A 17,422-nucleotide genomic window follows, 5' to 3' on the forward strand; every position below is an offset into this window, starting at 1 on the left:
TGTTGATGTTCAAAGGGACTTGGATGAGTCCATAGAAGGAATGCAGAGAGGTAGCATGCAGGTGCAGCAAGCAATTAGGAAGGCAAATGTCATGTTGGTCTTTATTGCAAAGGGATTGCAGTGCAATTTTGGTGAGAACACATCTGCAGTACTGTGTGAAGTTTTGGTCTCCACATTTAAGAAAGGATGCACTTCCATTGGAGCTGATACAGTGGAGGTTCACTAAGTCCCTGGATGAGGGGTTTGCCCTATGATGAGACGCTAAGTAAACTGGGCTTAGATTCCCTGGAGTTTAGAAGAATGAGAGGTGATCTCATTAAAACCTACAAAATTCTGAAGACACTTGACAGGGTAGACACCAAAAGATTGTTTCCATTAGTTGGGGAATCTAAAACAAGGGTGCATAATCTCAGGATAACCAGCAGATTTTAGGACTGAGATGAGGAGAAATTACTTGACTCAAAGAGCTGTGAAACTTTGGAATTCTCTATTCCATAGGGTGGTGGATGCTCCACCACTGAATACATTTAAGGCTGGAATAGACAGATTTTTGATCTCTCGGGGAATTAAGGGCTATGTGGAGCAGGCGGGAAAATGGAGTTGAAGCCCAAGATCAGCCATGATCGCATTGAATGGTGGGGCATCCTCGATGGACCATATGGTCTACTCCTGCTACTATTTTTTATGTTTTTGTGTTCTAAAAGCAGTCTTTTCCCACAAAATTCAGGGTTGGGCTGATAATTGGCAAGTGCCAGGCAATGACCAACTCCAACAAGAGAGAATCTAACTATCCCCACTCGCTGTTCAATAGCATTACTACCCCCACCATTAACAAGCTGGGGGTAGCATTAACCAAAAACTTAACTGGATCAACCATATGAATACTGTGGCTACAAGAATAGGTAAGGGTTAGGAAATCTGCAGTGAGTAACACACCTCCTGGCTCCCTAAAAGTTGTTCACCATCTACAAAGCACAAATTTGGAGTGTGTTGGAATACTCTCCACTTGCCTGGATGCATGCAGCTCCAACCACACTCAAGAGCTTGTTACCAGATGGAAAGAACATGTACACACATTACGCCTGTTTTAGTTAAACAAAATAAGTGGTAACCATTCGCTGACTGATTCCTGAGGGCAATGCCTTGACCAATCAGGGTTAAGCTGCCTAGTTTAAATTTCAACAATGCTTAGCAGTTAACTGTCAGTCACCATCACTGGTGCATTCTCCTTGGTAATGCCTCTACCAATCAAGTCCACTTGGCAATCAATCAGCACTCTCTTCTCATAACCGATAAATTGTTGTTTTCCCCTTATATTGGTATTCTTGTAAAGTTCCTGATGAGTGCAAGATGAAAAGCTTCAACATGTCTCTTTATTCAGCAATCCTGGAATTCCTTCAGTAACAGCACTGTGGACGTACCAACATCACATGGACTACAATAGTTCAAAAAGGTGGATCACCAACACCTTCTCAATTAGGGATAGACAATAAATGCTGGAATTGCCAGTGATACACATATCTCACAAATGAATAAAAAAACAGTCACTGCTGAAATGAAGGAAACGCATTTATTAATTTGTTCACAAACAGCATTGTGATAATAACTAGGCCATTTGCTTTTCTGGTGTTGCAAGCGGGATAAATATTGGCTGGGACACCATGCAGAATTCTTCTGCTGTTCATTGAGTAGTGCCATGTGTTCTTTTATGTCCACCTGAGAAGGAAGACCGGGTCTCAGTTTAAATATCATCTGAAAAGCTGTTCCCACAACAATGCAGCACTCTCTCAGTACGACTCTGAAATTTCAGCCAAGGGCAAATAGATAATTGCTGTCCTTGCCAGTGATGCCCATATCCAAAGAATGAATTTAATAAGTATAAATTTTGTCCAAAAAAATTAAATAATGGTTCTCAAGAATCTGACATGGCTACATATAGGCCAGAATTTTACGTTCTAGGAGCGGGCGCACGGCTGACCTGAACTCGCGTGAAATTGCATGAGAAAATGTCGGGCGTGTGTCCCAAAGTCATCACACCGTTGTGCCATATTACAGTCAGCGGCTTGGGCAGGATTTGGAAGTGTGCCTGCCAACAATTAAACAGGCATTAAGCCCATTAAAAAGCCAATTATATGAAATTTTACATGGCTGATGCAATTTAGCGGTCGACGCACAGGCGACAGCCAGACGACCAACCCGTTTTTCACAAACTCAATCCAAGGCAGGATAAAAGTCAACCAGAGCCATGGCAATGTGAGTAGGTAGGAGTTTAGGTGAGAGTTGGTTGTAGGTGGTTTTCTGACAGTTCATTGCATTTCTTGTGTTTCCTGGAGGGCTCTTTGGCTTACAAGTTTCTTAGAGGCTTTCTGCTGAGTGCATCCTTCATTTCACTATCCTGTGCCATCTGTATTTCAACAAATAGGCATTGTCTACTTTGCTGAAGAGGAGGAGAGGACCAGAAGGGAGAGGAGGCCTGGTGTCTGCATGCAGCGTCCCAGAAAGTGTCCTGTGGGAAAAGGGGCACAGCCAGAAGGGATGCAGAGCCAGCAGAAAGTGCAAGATGGAAGGGTACGCAGAAGATGCCATTATCCTGCAGCCAGAGTCTACAGGCAACGCTCCAGCTACCTGGACATGTCTGAGGACCAGTGCCAAAGGAGGATCCACCCCTCAGGGAGATTGTGGCCTCCATATGCCAGATGATTGGTCCAGAGATCGTCCTCAAACTGTGTAGGTGGCCACCCTATGCCGGTGGCTTTTAAGGTAACAGAGGCCCTGAACATTTTCACCTCCGGTTCTTTCCAAGGATCAGTGGGAGATATATTTGGTGTTACCCAATCTGCTGCCCATAGCTGTGCCAAGCTGGCCACTGACGCTCTGTTCAGTCAGGCCACGAACTTCATTCATTTCCGGACTGACAAAGCCAGCCAGACTGAGCAAGCCAGAGGCTTCGCTGCAATTGTTGGGTTCCCTGCATCCAGGGTGCCATAGATTGCATGCATGTGGCCATAAAGGCACCAGTGGGTGAGCCGGGTGCCTTCATCAACAGAAATGACTTCCATTCCATGTATGTCCAGATTGTTTGTGACCACAGGCACAGATTTTGCAGGTCTGCACCAGTTACCTTGGCAGCTTCCATGATGCATATATCCTGTGACACTCCCTGGTGCCAAAACTCCTCGTTGCTCCAGCTGGGTCAAATGGTTGGCTCCTGGATGATGAAGGCATGAAACATGGTGCATGATGCCACTCAGACGCCCAAGGATAGAAATGGAGGTGAGGCACAATAGAGATCAGGCCTCTATAAGGGCAGTAATTAGAGACCATTGGCCCGCTCAAGAGGAGGTTCCACTGCCTGGGCCAATTGGGGGAGCACTCCAATATCCTCCAGAGTGCACCTCTTGCACATTGTCATTGTGTGCTGCGCTCTGCAAAATCTGGCTCTGTCAAGGGGGTACCATTGGAGGATGAAGACAGTGAGGCAGCTCCCCAGGCCACAGAGGATGACTCAACTGATGGGTCTGATGAGCAGCTGGAGGAGGCACAGTGTCAGGATGTGGCTGAAGAAGTGAGGGACCTTGTGGGAGGCAGGGAAACCAGGGAGGCCTTGATCTTCCGTTCTTTCAGCTAGGTGTCAAAGGCATGGCTCGAAAGTGAGGGCATGGCTGATGCCTCCTGAATGAAAGTTCCTGATGAGGTCATCCTGTGACCCTTACGTCAAGTAACAACCTCTGAAATAAAGTTTGCAGCCCTACGCGCGTGTCACAAGCCACTTCAATACCTATGAAAAACATGAAGCACATTCAGGCCATGACACATAATGACATCTTTAAATGGTGGACATATTTACACAATTTGAACATAGAACATGTATCAACTGAAATTATATGATCCATGACAACCCCCCTTGTGTTTGTAGCACCTTAAACTTCCACTTTCGAGTCTTGATGCCCCCACACTTACACACCTCCCTCCGCAGCAACCCCTGCCCCGCCTCTCAGGATGTCCACCTTAAACTTGGAAAGTACCAGCAAGTTGGGCACCCCACCAACTGTTCTTGCATGCTCCAATGCATTATGGCTTTTCTTCCCCTGCATGGACAAAAGTGCATTCATTAGTGCACCCTCTACCTACCACACTATACCAGTCTCACACCCCCCCACCCCAACCCAGATTGAGATGCCCATCAGATTAGTACACCTCACCCTTCTATATATCCAAGGCAAGTGAGTATATCTCTCAGCCTTGGCTGGAACAGGGGCATGTGCTATTTGGCACTCTGCACCTCACAGTCCTGAGCACCACGAAGAATCGGCACACTCCAAGACATCTATACACAGTTCCATGCCAAGTTGGTACGCACCCTTGCAGAGCACAGATCATTGAATCTTTTCTGGCACAGGATCCATGTGCGATGCACAACTTCATGCCCACTCACCCAGGCAGCCACCTCTGTCCAGGCCTTCTTTGTCTGGTGGGGTAGTCTCCTCTTGTCACCCCACAGCATGAGGATGTTATGCCGAGCACTCACTGTCTCCGCAAGAGTGCGCAGGCACATGCTAGAGAACCAGGGGGCAGAGTTCCCACTGGCACTGCCCTCCCACCTTGTGTGCCCAGTGGGTGCTGAGGCCATAACTCCTCCCAAGTATAGAATCTTACACTCTCTCGTGGACAGCTCCCTGAGGCTTCTCACCAATTCCTGGCAATCTTCAGGGAGCTGCCTGTGCTCTTTTAAAGGCCCCCTCTGGGTCACCATTGGATCTGGCGCCCACCACACTCCCTCCCCGCCGGCAGCGGTGAGCCAAAGTTCAGGCGTGTTTCATGTTGACTGGCCCTTATTTGGCTAGCCAGTGTGAAATCGTATCCAGGTTGCAATTACGGGTGGGAGCAGATAACGCATCCATTTCCAGGCCCGCCAATTGCATGCATAAAATTCAGGCCAAATTTTTTGGTGTTAGCATGATGACTAATCTAGATTAAACAATTATGGCAACAATGAATGGTTTTTCAATTCATCTGAATTTATAAGTTAAGTTTAATATACACATTATTAAAATAACATCATTACCACTCTTTGAGATTTGTTTTACATTGAATAATGATTAAGACAATAAAAGTTATAATGAAGGAGAGATTAGACACCCACGCAAGGTTCACCAGTCAACATCTGAAAATTCGAGTTATATAAATTTAAACTGGTATAATACAGTATCAATATATAATAATTAATACAACTCGATGCATGAATTGTATTTTAACTTCATAACTTACAATAAGAATCAATGGGCTGAATTTTCCTGGGCCATTGGGTCCAGATCTGTGACCACCATAAGCGCTTCCTACAGGTGTGTGCATGGTTCCTGGGAATCAACTACGATGCTTACATACTAAGGCAGTTCCACGTCCGAGACCTTTTCAGACCCCTGCCCCCACCATCATCCTCCGCACCCACCCCCCGACCCCCCCACTCCCCCCGCCACCCCTGCACACCTTCAAGGATGAATACTGGGTGACAAGAGCTACCAACTAAGTATGCCTTATATATACCGTTGTGAAACATGTCGGCGTGCAATCACACCGATGTGGGCAGACGATCCAGTGTGGAGTGATTCTAGTGGGCTGGCCTTATAATGATATGCAGATGTATTACAATGAGGTTCCCGATGCCTGACGGTGGGAAATGCAGCCCGCCATTGATGGCAGAGCTGGCGATCGCAAACTGCTTTCATGACGTCCGACTTTTGGCCTTCTCACCATGTTGTCCATCTATATCACTGAACAGGCCCGATGCCATTGGGCACGGAAAATTCCGCCCTATGTCCCTGACATGTATGCACTTGGTTTCCCCTGTCGAGAGATTGCCGACCCTCATGGAGAGCCATACCTAACAAACCACCTTATCGATGCCGATGGTGAGCACGGACCCATATGCCATCACCAACTTCATGCATTTTGTGCAGGGGTTGGGGGGGCCACTAGGTCCCCTAATTTCTCAGGTGAGCAAGGAGGTATAGATATGCCTTGAAAGAGCTGCCTAATCTATCTGTGGATAGCGGCTCCTCAACGTCTTCAGTGTCACGACACCTCACTTACCTGTGATGACAGAGGAAGCTCCTGAACTTGTGCAGGAGACCCTCAATGTTCCAGGGCCCTCCAGGCCTTGGTCAATTAGAGGATGATGGCCAAGGTCATCCAAAGCCATGGGGCAGCAAGGTCGGCAGCCTGCTTCTACCTCAGCTGGCAGCATTAGGGGAGGATAATGTAAAAGCACATGTAAGAGTTGGTGCTCTAGCTTATCTGCCCACTGAAGCAGCACAGAGACATGAAAGTGCCACCAAGTGCTCCAGAGATTTTCATCCCATGCAAACTAATGAGTGTTTTAGTGGACTGCCGAACAGTTCGACTACTGTGCATGTTGTACAATCTTCTTGCAAAAGCTGGCCATGGAGCAGTCACTGGTGGAGGTGCTCACAACCCCTTGCAAAGTCATCATCCCGGTTTGGACCAGTTTCCCCCATGGTTCAAACTAACATTGCAGCCTTGCAGCGTGGGTTAGGAGAATGCCTGGGCCTGAGCTGAGAGCACAGCATGCAGTCCAATGGGCAAAGCTGCTGCCAATTGGTCACATGAAATGGGGCAGAGGTGGGTGGGGTTTCGGGAAGCCATGCAGCACACTAAACTCTGGCCATCCAAGCGGTGGCCAGCACACTCCTGGATGTGTTAAGGGGCCTTAAGACTTAACCAGGAGAGGTTCTTGGAACATCCAAGCTAACCCATGTGTCTCTCTCTTTCATCCTGCAGGAGTACATCAGGATCATGGACCTAGCTGTATGTCTCGTGGCATACAGAGAGCGGAGACGATGGCAAAGACAACGACGGAGGTGCCTTGCTGCAGAGAGGGAGGAGCAGCACCCTTTGGAAAAGGGGGCGATTGGGGCTCCCGCACACTCCGCTGAAGAGCCACAGTGAGCCATCGCTGGCTGGTGCCTAGCTAGACTCAGGGTCCATAGACACCATTCCTGCAGATGACCTAGAATCAGTGTCGCTGAAGACTGCGCATGTCTAAGGAACTGGTCAGTCACATATGCCAGCTGCTGCAGGATTTGGTGCCACGTGGACATGGAAGGCATCCTGCCAGTTGCCAAGTGCCAGTTGCCATGAAAGTGACTGTGGCACTCAATTTTTATGCCAGTGGCTCCTATCAGAGCTCCACATGTGACTTCTGTGTGATAGCGCAAGCCTTCACCCACAAGTACATCCATGAGGTCACAGGCGCCATCTTCGTAAATGCACACAACTTTGTGCATTTCGCCCGGGATCAAAAAAGCCAGGATGCAAGAGCGATTGGATTTGCCCAGATCTCAGGTTTCCCACAGGTGCAGGGTTCCATCAACTGCTTTCACGTGGAGCTCAGATCTCTGTGGCAACAAGGGGTCAACTATGTCAACGCAAAGGGCTTCCTTTTGCTGAATGTGCAGCTGGTATGCGACCGCCACAAATGCATCCTGCAGGTGTGCGCTCAGTTTCCAGGAGTGACCATGACTGCTACATTCTCAGTCGGTCACAGATCCCTGACATTTTCCAGGGTCCACAGAGGCTGCAGGGATGGCTTTTAGGGGACAAGGGCTACCTCCAGAGGACGTGCCTGATGACACTGTGCAGCGGCTTCAGACTGCAACAGAGCAAAGGTATAATGAGGCTCATGCTGCACCTTGGTGGAGCAAATCATTGGGATTCTGAAAATGAGTTTCCAGTGCCTGGACCGGTCTAGTGGAGCCTTGCAATACAGTCCGCAGACAGTGTCACGCATCATCTTCATTTGCTGCGACCTTTACAACCTGGCGCTGCAACAGGGAGAGGAGCTGGCTGAGGAGATGGAGGAGCTGGAGGTCTCCTCCAATGAGGAGGACACTGACGGGGATGAGGATGAGGAGGTCCTCAAAGGCGATAGTGGTGGCGATGAGGCCCTCGCACTGGCCAGATGAGGCAGGCGTGCTCAGGAGGCTCTCATAGCTGCTAGATTTGTGGAGGATAATGACAACATACAGTGAGGAGACACCATAGATCCTCACATTGCATCTGTGAGTGTTTGACTCCAGTCTGGCTTATGGCAACTGGAGGCCTTAATAGGTGGATGATGATGATATGCTGTAAGGACACTACATACATCTTCACATAGCCTTTGTGAATGTCTGACTCCTGTCTGGCCGAGGGCAGCTCGCTTGTGCTCTTTGATCAGTGTCATATCATGGAGACCCGGCTGTGAAACTTTAAATGTACCTTGATCCTTTGTCAGCCTTCAGGAGCACAGTGTCACTGGTCACATATGCTGACAGGAAGGGGGTCAGCCCCACCTTAAAGGTGCTGAGAGCACACAGAGAGAATAATGGAATTCTGTGATGCCTGCCCACAACATTCTGGCAGCAATGACAAGCACCATTGAGGTTTGGGCATCAGTGATGTGTCCAGGGAGTGTGAGGCCAGACCATCACTTTGGTCTGAAGGCTGCACAAAGCATAGGGAAGAGGCCCTGGACTGAGGTGCCTGCCTTTATCTTGTGCAGGAACCAAGATTTGACATCTGAGTGACAGGAACACTGCTCATCAGAACAAGGAGCCATAGGCAGGGAGGCATTCTTGGGAGTTTATTTACAATAGTGAATATTATATACTAGTGATTAACACCTGTGCCCATGCTGTGCAACTAAATCTTCTAACCCTGCCTTGGTGCTCTCTGGACATCCACAAGGGAGGTCGAGGCAGCCTGCTGACTGCTACACCTGCTTGTGATGGCCTTAGCGGGCGTCCTCTGAAGGTGCTGAGACCTGCAGGGGCCCAGCCAGCTTTCGGGGTTCTGCTACATGGCAGTGGCACCCTCCTCGGCCTGTGGAGCTGGAGCTGCTGGGTTCACAAGAAGATGGAATTTAGATGTGCCGGACACTCCCGGAGTCACCTGGGTGGATGGCCCCGGGTGTACACCTGTTGATCCTCCTCCCTATGGCTGCCCAAAGGCCCCAGGCTGACTCAGTGAGGAGAAGGGGTAGCTGGAGTGAGATCAGGCTGCCCCACACCCCTCTCGCATACACATTGTTGGAGGCCAACTATGGCATCAGCGATTGAGTTCAGCCCGTGCCACTGCTTCCCTGGCGGCCTCCATGGTGGCCACCATCCTACCAGTGTTGACCTCTGTGCATTGGATATCACCTCAGCCTGAAGGCGGACGGACTCCTCATTCATGCCTTGCCATCTGAGGAGTGCAGCAGATATCCCTTCCTGATGTTCCCGAGCTTGCCTTTGCAGCTCCAGCATCTGAGGTATGGCCAAGCCCAGAGGCTCGCCATCTGATTCAGACTCAGCGGATTACTGGTCTCCAGCAGCCCTCAGAATGCTGGAGGCCTGGGAAGTCCCTGCCACCGCCTGCTGTGAATCAGGCAGTGCCATGTGCTCCTGAGGCTACTTTAAAGCTAGGTCCAACTGAAGTGTGTGTCTCTGTGCTGGTGGAGGGTGTGGGTGAGTGCTGTGATGGGTCTTCAGTGAAGGTGCCTTCAAATTTCTCTTCCGACGTTTCTTTGGGGCTTGACTGGAGGCCCTGGTTTGTGGACTCCATTGGCAGTTTGGCAGATGTGCCTGTGAAAGCAAGGAGAGATAATTTGTGAATCAGGACACCTCTCACAGCAAGGTTGTCTGATGAATACACAAACAAAAATACCTGGAAAAACTCAGCAGGTCTGACAGCATCTGCGGAGAGGAATACAGTTAACGTTTCGAGTCTGAATGACTCTTCATCAGAACGAAGGAAAAATAGAAAAGAGGTGAAATATAAGGTGGTTTAAGGGGTGGGGGGGGTGGGGCGGGGGACAGGTAGAGCTGGATAGAGGGCCAGTGATAGGTGGAGATTGCCAAAAGATGTCATAGACAAAAGGACAAAGAGGTGTTGACGGTGGTGATATTAGCTAAGAAATGTGCTAATGGTGACATTAAGGATAGAAAGCAGGACGAGCAAGGTACAGATAGCCCTAGTGAGGGTGAGGTGGGGGGAAGGGATCGAAATAGGCTAAAAGGTAGAGATAAAACAATGGATGGAAATAAATTTAAAAATAATGGAAATAGGTGGGAAAAGAAAAATATATATAAATTATTGGAAAAAGGGGGATCGGAAAGGGGGTGGGAATGGAGGAGAGAGTTCATGATCTATAGTTGTTGAACTCAATATTCAGTCCGGAAGGCTGTAAAGTGCCTAGTCAGAAGGTGAGCTGCTGTTCTGACTAGGCACTTTACAGCCTTCTGGACTGAATATTGAGTTCAACAACTTTAGATCATGAACTCTCTCTTCCATCCTCACCCCCTTTCCGATCCCCCCCTTTTCCAATAATTTTTATATATTTTTCTTTTCCCACCTATTTCCATTATTTTTAAATGTATTTCCATCCATTGTTTTATCTCTACCTTTCAGCCTATTTCGATCCCTTCCCCCCACCCCACCCCCACTGGGGCTATCTGTACCTTGCTCGTCCTGCTTTCTACCCTTAATGTCACCATTAGCACATTTCTTAGCTAATATCACCTCCGTCAACACCTCTTTGTCCTTTTGTCTATGACATTTTTTGGCAATCTTCACCTATCACTGGCCCTTTATCCAGCTCTACTTGTCCCACCCCCCCTTAAACCAGCTTATATTTCACCTCTTTTCTATTTTTCCTTAGTTCTGAGGAAGAGTCATTCGGACTCGGAATGTTAACTGTATTCCTCTCCGCAGATGCTGTCAGACCTGCTGAGTTTTTCCAGGTATTTTTGTTTTTGTTTTGGATTTCCAGCATCCGCAGTTTTTGGCTTTTATCTTGTTGTCTGATGGATGTTGTACTGCTGGATCCTCACTTGGTAGAGCACCACCGACCTCACGTTCAACACAGGAATGGTCCAAATCATTGCCGGCAGCTGGATGGCTCTATTTTCAAAGTCTGTGAGGACCTTGATTTTAGGCATTCCTCCACCATTCTGCGACCTCTTCCTCTTGTTGTGTGCCAGCTTGCCTTGCATGAATAGAGATTGAGAGAGTGTAAGCAGGACAGCTGCCAAGCCAGATGATAAGTATGCCTGGCATGAGTGGGTGGTGAGTGGTCCCACATACGGGTTGAAGACAATGAAGGTGTGTGTGATGTCCCTTGAACTGGCAGTGAGTGAGATCCTTGTGGATGTGTGATGGGCTTGTGAGTGTGTGAGTTGTGGATGTGTGATGGGTTTGTGAGTGTGTGAGTTGAGTGAGAGTGAGTTATCCTGGTGGATCAGATGAGATCATTAATCCTTTTTCGGCACTGGCTGGCAGTCCTCTTTTGGAGGGCTTTTGTGATGACCACAGCTGCCACTGCCTTCCAAGCCCGATTGGTGATGTTGCTACCCATCATGTACCCAGAGCGGGGGTAGAGAATATCACAATGGCACTCCACAGCATCCAAAAGGCACTTGATGGATGCGTCGTTAAACCTGAGGGCTGCAGTCTTCTTGCCTTTCGATGCCATGTCTTCTAAGCAGCAGTAATAGGCTGGAAGAATAGAGAGGTGTGTGCGTGGCTGCCTGCCATTGAAACAGCGTGTTTCCCAGGAATGCATAATTAATGTGGTGGGATTGGGACAATATGGCATGAGAGGCTGCCATTGCGGCCGGTGGGTAAATCATCGTTTTTCCCACCCAACACCAAATGTAGTGCCGATATAGGAGGATTGCCCCCATGGTGGGACTCATGGATTGGATAGACTGCTCCATCAACCATGTCAGGGAGCACACAGCCGCTTGAGGCTTTGTCAGATGTCCTCTCACCTCACACTGTAGCTCCAGTATCTGCTGCCTTGCTGACCACTCAAAAGGCATGTCATCAACCTGAGGCTCAGCATTGCCAGACCCTCACACAGTTCTCCGAGTACCAGTGGCCTCAGCTATCAGAGCCTCAATCAGCTGCTTGGGCATGCCTGCGGTGTCCTCACTAAATGGTTATCCCAGATTTACTCACTAGCAGATACCCATGAATGTGAGAGTGTATGCACTGCTGGAGGGTGTGGGTGACTGATATGATAATGTGCCCTCTAAAGCTCCCTCTTCCTCCTCAGAGGTGAACAGCTGTCTCCCAGTGTCTAGAGCTGTCTGCTGTTGTCTCTGACCTGTGTGACACAGAAGATTAATTTGAGGGTGATGCGTATTCCATCACATCTTCAGACTGCGCTTAGTGTGGAGCTCCATGTGACCTCTGGTAGACACAAGAGCACAATGCTTCATGTTCACCAGAGGCTGTCTTGTGCCCATCCATTCGGCCACTCACTCTCCCGTATCTCACCCCTGTCTCACCATTTGCGATGGAATGGCTCATACTGTCCTCCAAGTTCTAAAGCTTCCTCCTCCATGTGTCAGGATTGCGAGGAATGGGTTGCCACTGCCAGTCTTCACCCTTTCCTTCATATTGCGGGCAGTCTTCTCCTGCAACACTTAAAAGCACAATACCAATGCTGGTTGCTGCCTGATTAGCCAAGATGGTCCAGAGGAATGCCTCCTACATGCAGCCACTCAGAAGTGCCAGTGCAGGATTCAACTCTGACAGACCGGGGCCATTCACCGAGATGTTGACCTGCCTACGCCAGGCAATCCTGCTGTCTGGCCCCATTGACAATCACTGAATGGGCATTTCTTTTCCAGCAAGCTTACCCTCATGTGTAGTCACGTGTAAACCGTTAAAGAAAGCAATATATTGCGCAGTCATCTTGGCGGAGTGCTTGCAGCCAAGGTTGAGGGATGACTCCATGGCAGCTCACTTCCTCTGTGATCTCTGTCCAGGCTTGTTTGGTTTGGCGGGCGTTCTACCAGTCACCTCCTTGGGGAAGAGCACCTGTCGCCTTTCCTGAGTAGCCTAGGGGAGAACCTGCAGGGAAGCAGCATTAAACCATGAGACCACCTGAGATCATCACTCTGCCTATGCTTGAAAGGCCTTCTTTCTCAGGTCCTCCACTCAAGCTTCTTTATGATGGATCACTCTAAATATGGTGCTAGCACTTCCATGGATATGGCCTCACTGCTTAGCCATCATCGCTGCCTTACTGGACACTTCCTCTGCCTCCTGGCAATTAATTGGCCAGCAGCCACAAAATACCAAATCTCAGCCTGCCCCCTACCACGGGCAACAGCTTTCACTTCCAATCCAGGTGGTGGGATCTCAGGCTTTGCCGCAACATTCAGCCTAGAATATTTGTGTAATTATATATTTTCTGCATAACGGCTGGTAATTATGTGACTGGAATATTATCTCAAAGCCAACCATTTATTGATCTCCACTGAGTACATCAGTAATGTTTAAGCATAGTTTGTTGCAAGTAATGTATCTCCAGATGAATTGGTCAAGTGCCTAGTTTAAATTAAACCATTAAAGCTGCAATATCCCCTTTTCAATGGACTTTAAAGTTCCACAATGCCTCTCGAGCTTGTGGGCTGATCTTCAAAATCTTACCTGCTATTTCTTTGGAGGGTCTACCAGTAGGACCACATGTACCCTTCTGGAGGCCAGTACATATCAGAGCATGCAGCGAACCAGACATAGTGAGCACCCATCCCTGGCTATCATTTGCCTTGTAAGTGGTGTATGGGATATGAGGAACCTCCTGAGAACGATGGCAATCTAAACAACCAAGTCTCTAATATTTTTTCTGGGTGTTCCAACTGCATTCCACCAGACTTGAAGCAGACGCCAAAATAACTCCCATAAAAAAAATTGGAATCAATATCCCTTTGAAAAGAAATATTGCAAATGCAAAAATCATTTGATAATAATCAAGAAATCCTTGCAACAAGATTTTTTTAATTCTTCACCATTAGATTGCTATACAACAGATGAAATCATTTGTGATATGGTTGTGCTTTTTAATTTGAAGCTTTTAAACACAAAGCATGCCAGAAACTCAATTGTCTATCAAAACAACCATGAGGGACATTTGATGCTACTTATTTCCATATGGCTCTTATCTATAAAACTGACACCCAGCAGGTAAAGGAAACTAAATAAATGTGTGTTAGACCACAAGACATAGGAGCAGAAATTAGGCCATTCGGCCCATTGAGTTTGCTCCGCTATTCAATCATGGTTGATAAGTTTCTCAACCCCATTCTCCCGTCTTCTCCCCATAACCTTTGATCCCCTTACCAATCAAGAACCTATCTATCTCGGTGTTTTGAGTGTTGTTTTTAGGAAATAAAAAAGGCATAGAATAATAAGATGAAGTATAAATAAAAGAGAATGGGAAAGCCTGGAGAATAATAAAAAAAGAAAGGAAGGGTGATCAGAATTTTTAAAATGTTTACAGTTAGTGTTTATTTTGGCAGAGCATGGTAAAGATTACAAACTGAAAGTTATGCCAGACATTTGGGTGGCTTTATTATGTAAGACCAGTGTTTGTTTCTACACTAAAAATCTAAAAAAAATTGGCTAGCTGAGAGACCCTGTAATTCTTCAGAGCTGTCGGTGCTCAAAAGGGTACAAACAAAACATTAGGTGTAACATATCACAATTGAATAACTGTAGAACAGGCTTCCCATTCTTTTTCACTGACTATTCATTTTATCAAGAATTTCACAAAATAAAACACAGTCAAATTGAATTTAAAATTATTGTTGTTTCTATAGAAAAGAGAAGAAAATAGTATCAATCTCCAACATTGTATTATAACTTTAAAGAAACCATTTTCACGTAGTAACTGCTACATAACTAGCGAAAACGCTTGCCATCTTCAAATTCTGCAGGTTTTGAAACGTCGTAATGAAGGCACTCTCAAAATACGGCAACAATTACTGTATTCAGTGATCCCCTTAATAAACTAATTTGTCCTTTCCTTGTAAATGATGCTTCCATACTTGATGTTAATGTTCTGCAGTGTCAGCGATGCCTTGAATTCATCATATTTTCTACAGCAGATATCCTCTTTAAAAATCCAAGTTTAATTGATGAAGTCGACAGTCTTGAAGAACTCTCTGTCCACATGTTTTTTCCATTATTTTTTTGATGTTTGCACAGAAATTGTTTCATCTTTTCTCTGAAGAAACTGGTTGTGAGTGTGTAGAGAATTGGGTTCAATGCACTATTTATTGGGAGTATGAAAATAACTACCCACGATGTAATTGTTCCTGAAAAATCAAGAAAACACAAATAAGAGTATGTTTATATTTTTATCAATATTGGTGGACTAAAATACTAAAAAAAGAAAGAGTTGCATTTATATAGCACTTTTCACTACCTCGGGGCATTCCAAAGCACTTTACAGCCAATTAAGTACTTTTGAAGTGTAGTCACTGTTGTAGGAATTTTAGCAGCCAATCTGCACACATCAAGCTCCAAAGAACAACAATGTGATAATAACCAGATAATCTATTTTTGTGCTGCTGATTGAGGAATAAATATTAGCCAGGATACTAGGGATAATCCCCTTTCCTCTTGAAATTGTGCCTTGGGATATTTTACTTCTACTTGAGAGGGTAGATTGGGCCTCAGTTTAATGTCTTATCCAAAAGACGGCACCTCCAACATTGCAGTATTCACTAAGTGTCAGCCTAGATTCTTGTGCTTAAGTCTCTGGAGTGGAGCTTGAAACCACAATTTTCTAACTCAGAGGTAAGTGTGCTACTCACTGAACCATGGCTGGCACTGCTTTTAATTCAAAAAATATAGAAAATGATCGAAATATTGCAAATATTGATACAAAGAAAAGCTGTAAATCATCCTCTAATTTCTTTAAAAATCCAATCCAAAGGCACATTTATATTTTTTGCTTGAAGCAAAATGTTGATTAAAAGGCTATGGCCGGGATTTTCCAGGTCTGTCATGGCAGGACTTGCTGTGGAAGATTCAGTGGCTCAGCCAAAATTCCATTGACTTTCGGCGGGACCAGAAAATTCCACCTTATGTCATGTATGAAATCCTACTTTAAAAATGGAGTTTTACTCGAGGACAGAAAACTATTTGTATCAATTTGTTGACATAGTTTCATGGTGTGATTCCAATTAATATTTAGTAATACCATTCCATACTAGCAAGTGGCTCCAGTGTACTTTGTAATGCTTAATGACTTTTAAAGAAAGAACTTGTATTTATATTGCCCCTTTTGCAATCTCAGGGTATTAAACAGGAAAGGAAATTGCAGGTGCATTAGTCAAAATTTTCCAAAGCTCTCTGGTTTCAGGAGCGGTGGTTTTGGATTGGAAAATTTCAAATGCCATTTATTTTTTAAGAAGGGAGGGAGAGAGAAATCATGTCAGACATCTGTTTAACATCTATTGTGGGGAAGCTACTGGAGTATATTATCAGAGACAAGTGACTAAGCACTTGGACAAGTATCAGTTGATAGAAAAGAGTCAGCATAGATATGTGAAGGTTCTGAATAACCTAACTGAATTTTTTGAAGTGATCACCCCCAGTATGGTGGAAAGGAGAGTTTCTATGAATGTTTTCTATATGGACTTCCAGAAGACATTTGGTAAAGTTCCGTGCAACAGACTAGCAACAAAATGAGGGTGCATGGAATTAGAGATAACCTTGAGATTTGGGTTGGTAATCATTTGGGAGATAGGAATCAAAGATAAGGGGCTGGATTTTCGCAGAGTTAGGAGGTCCTGTTTCCGGGATTCCCAGCCCCATTCCTGGGGTTTCTAATTTTTGGGAGTTCCTTTTAATGGTGCGGGCTGGTTCAGGTTGTGAGCCCACACCCTGCAATTCTGACCTGGCTGGTTCCATTGGGAGGGTAGGCATGACCTAGCCTCTGCCATTTTCATGGGGTTGGACCAGCTTTTCAAAAAGTCGTGGTTAACAGCATCTCAGATATGTCGTGAACCATAGTCTGTATGAGGGAACCTATTGAAAGGTATGTTCAAAAGGCCCTTGTCATGCCCCCCATTGCCAAGTTATGCTGCTGTCCACCCATTATGGCACCTCATGGCCCTGTGTCAAGGTAGGCTCCCCCCAAATAACCCCTATGGCCTTTCATGCCCCCTTGCCAAGTTCTGGCACTTCCATGCCTATTCACCCACAATACACTGTATAGGAGGAGCAATAAACCCTATAGGGACAGTAGTATGTGTTAAAAAAAAACTTTAAAGAACAGTCATTCATTGATGACTTTCCACTTTCTCAAAAAAACTCCTTTTTATTACAGTATAATAACTGTGACAATTGTCCAGACCCTTTAAAGTAACAATTTGTCAAAACTGAAAGCACTTGAAATCTCTTTATTTTGTGCAAATAAATATTGTGAAATTGACAGCATAGATCAGAGAGCAGAGCTGTCAATCAAGCTGTGTTTTCCCTGGTGCTCAGGTGTTTCAACAGGCTACTGCACTTCTAGGTTCTAAGTCAAGCCTTATTATGTATGCATGGGTGGGGCATGGGGAGCATGTGGGTGTGAGGG

The 17,422-nt window shown here is 46.2% G+C and overlaps 1 protein-coding gene across 1 annotated transcript in view; it reads right to left on the reverse strand.

Moving 5' to 3' along the window:
- Positions 1-14,388: 14,388 nt before the first annotated feature.
- The window catches only part of LOC144682449 (relaxin receptor 1-like), a 241,886-nt gene continuing 238,852 nt past the window's right edge, over positions 14,389-17,422 (reverse strand). Inside the window, exon 18 of the mRNA XM_078544852.1 lies at positions 14,389-15,149. Coding sequence (XP_078400978.1) covers positions 14,902-15,149 — 248 coding nt within the window. The 3' untranslated portion in view covers positions 14,389-14,901. The remainder of the gene's footprint in view (positions 15,150-17,422) is intronic.

Source organism: Cetorhinus maximus, chromosome 7, assembly GCF_964194155.1.
Source record: "Cetorhinus maximus chromosome 7, sCetMax3.hap1.1, whole genome shotgun sequence".
In the NCBI taxonomy this organism is placed as follows: Eukaryota; Metazoa; Chordata; class Chondrichthyes; order Lamniformes; family Cetorhinidae; genus Cetorhinus; species Cetorhinus maximus.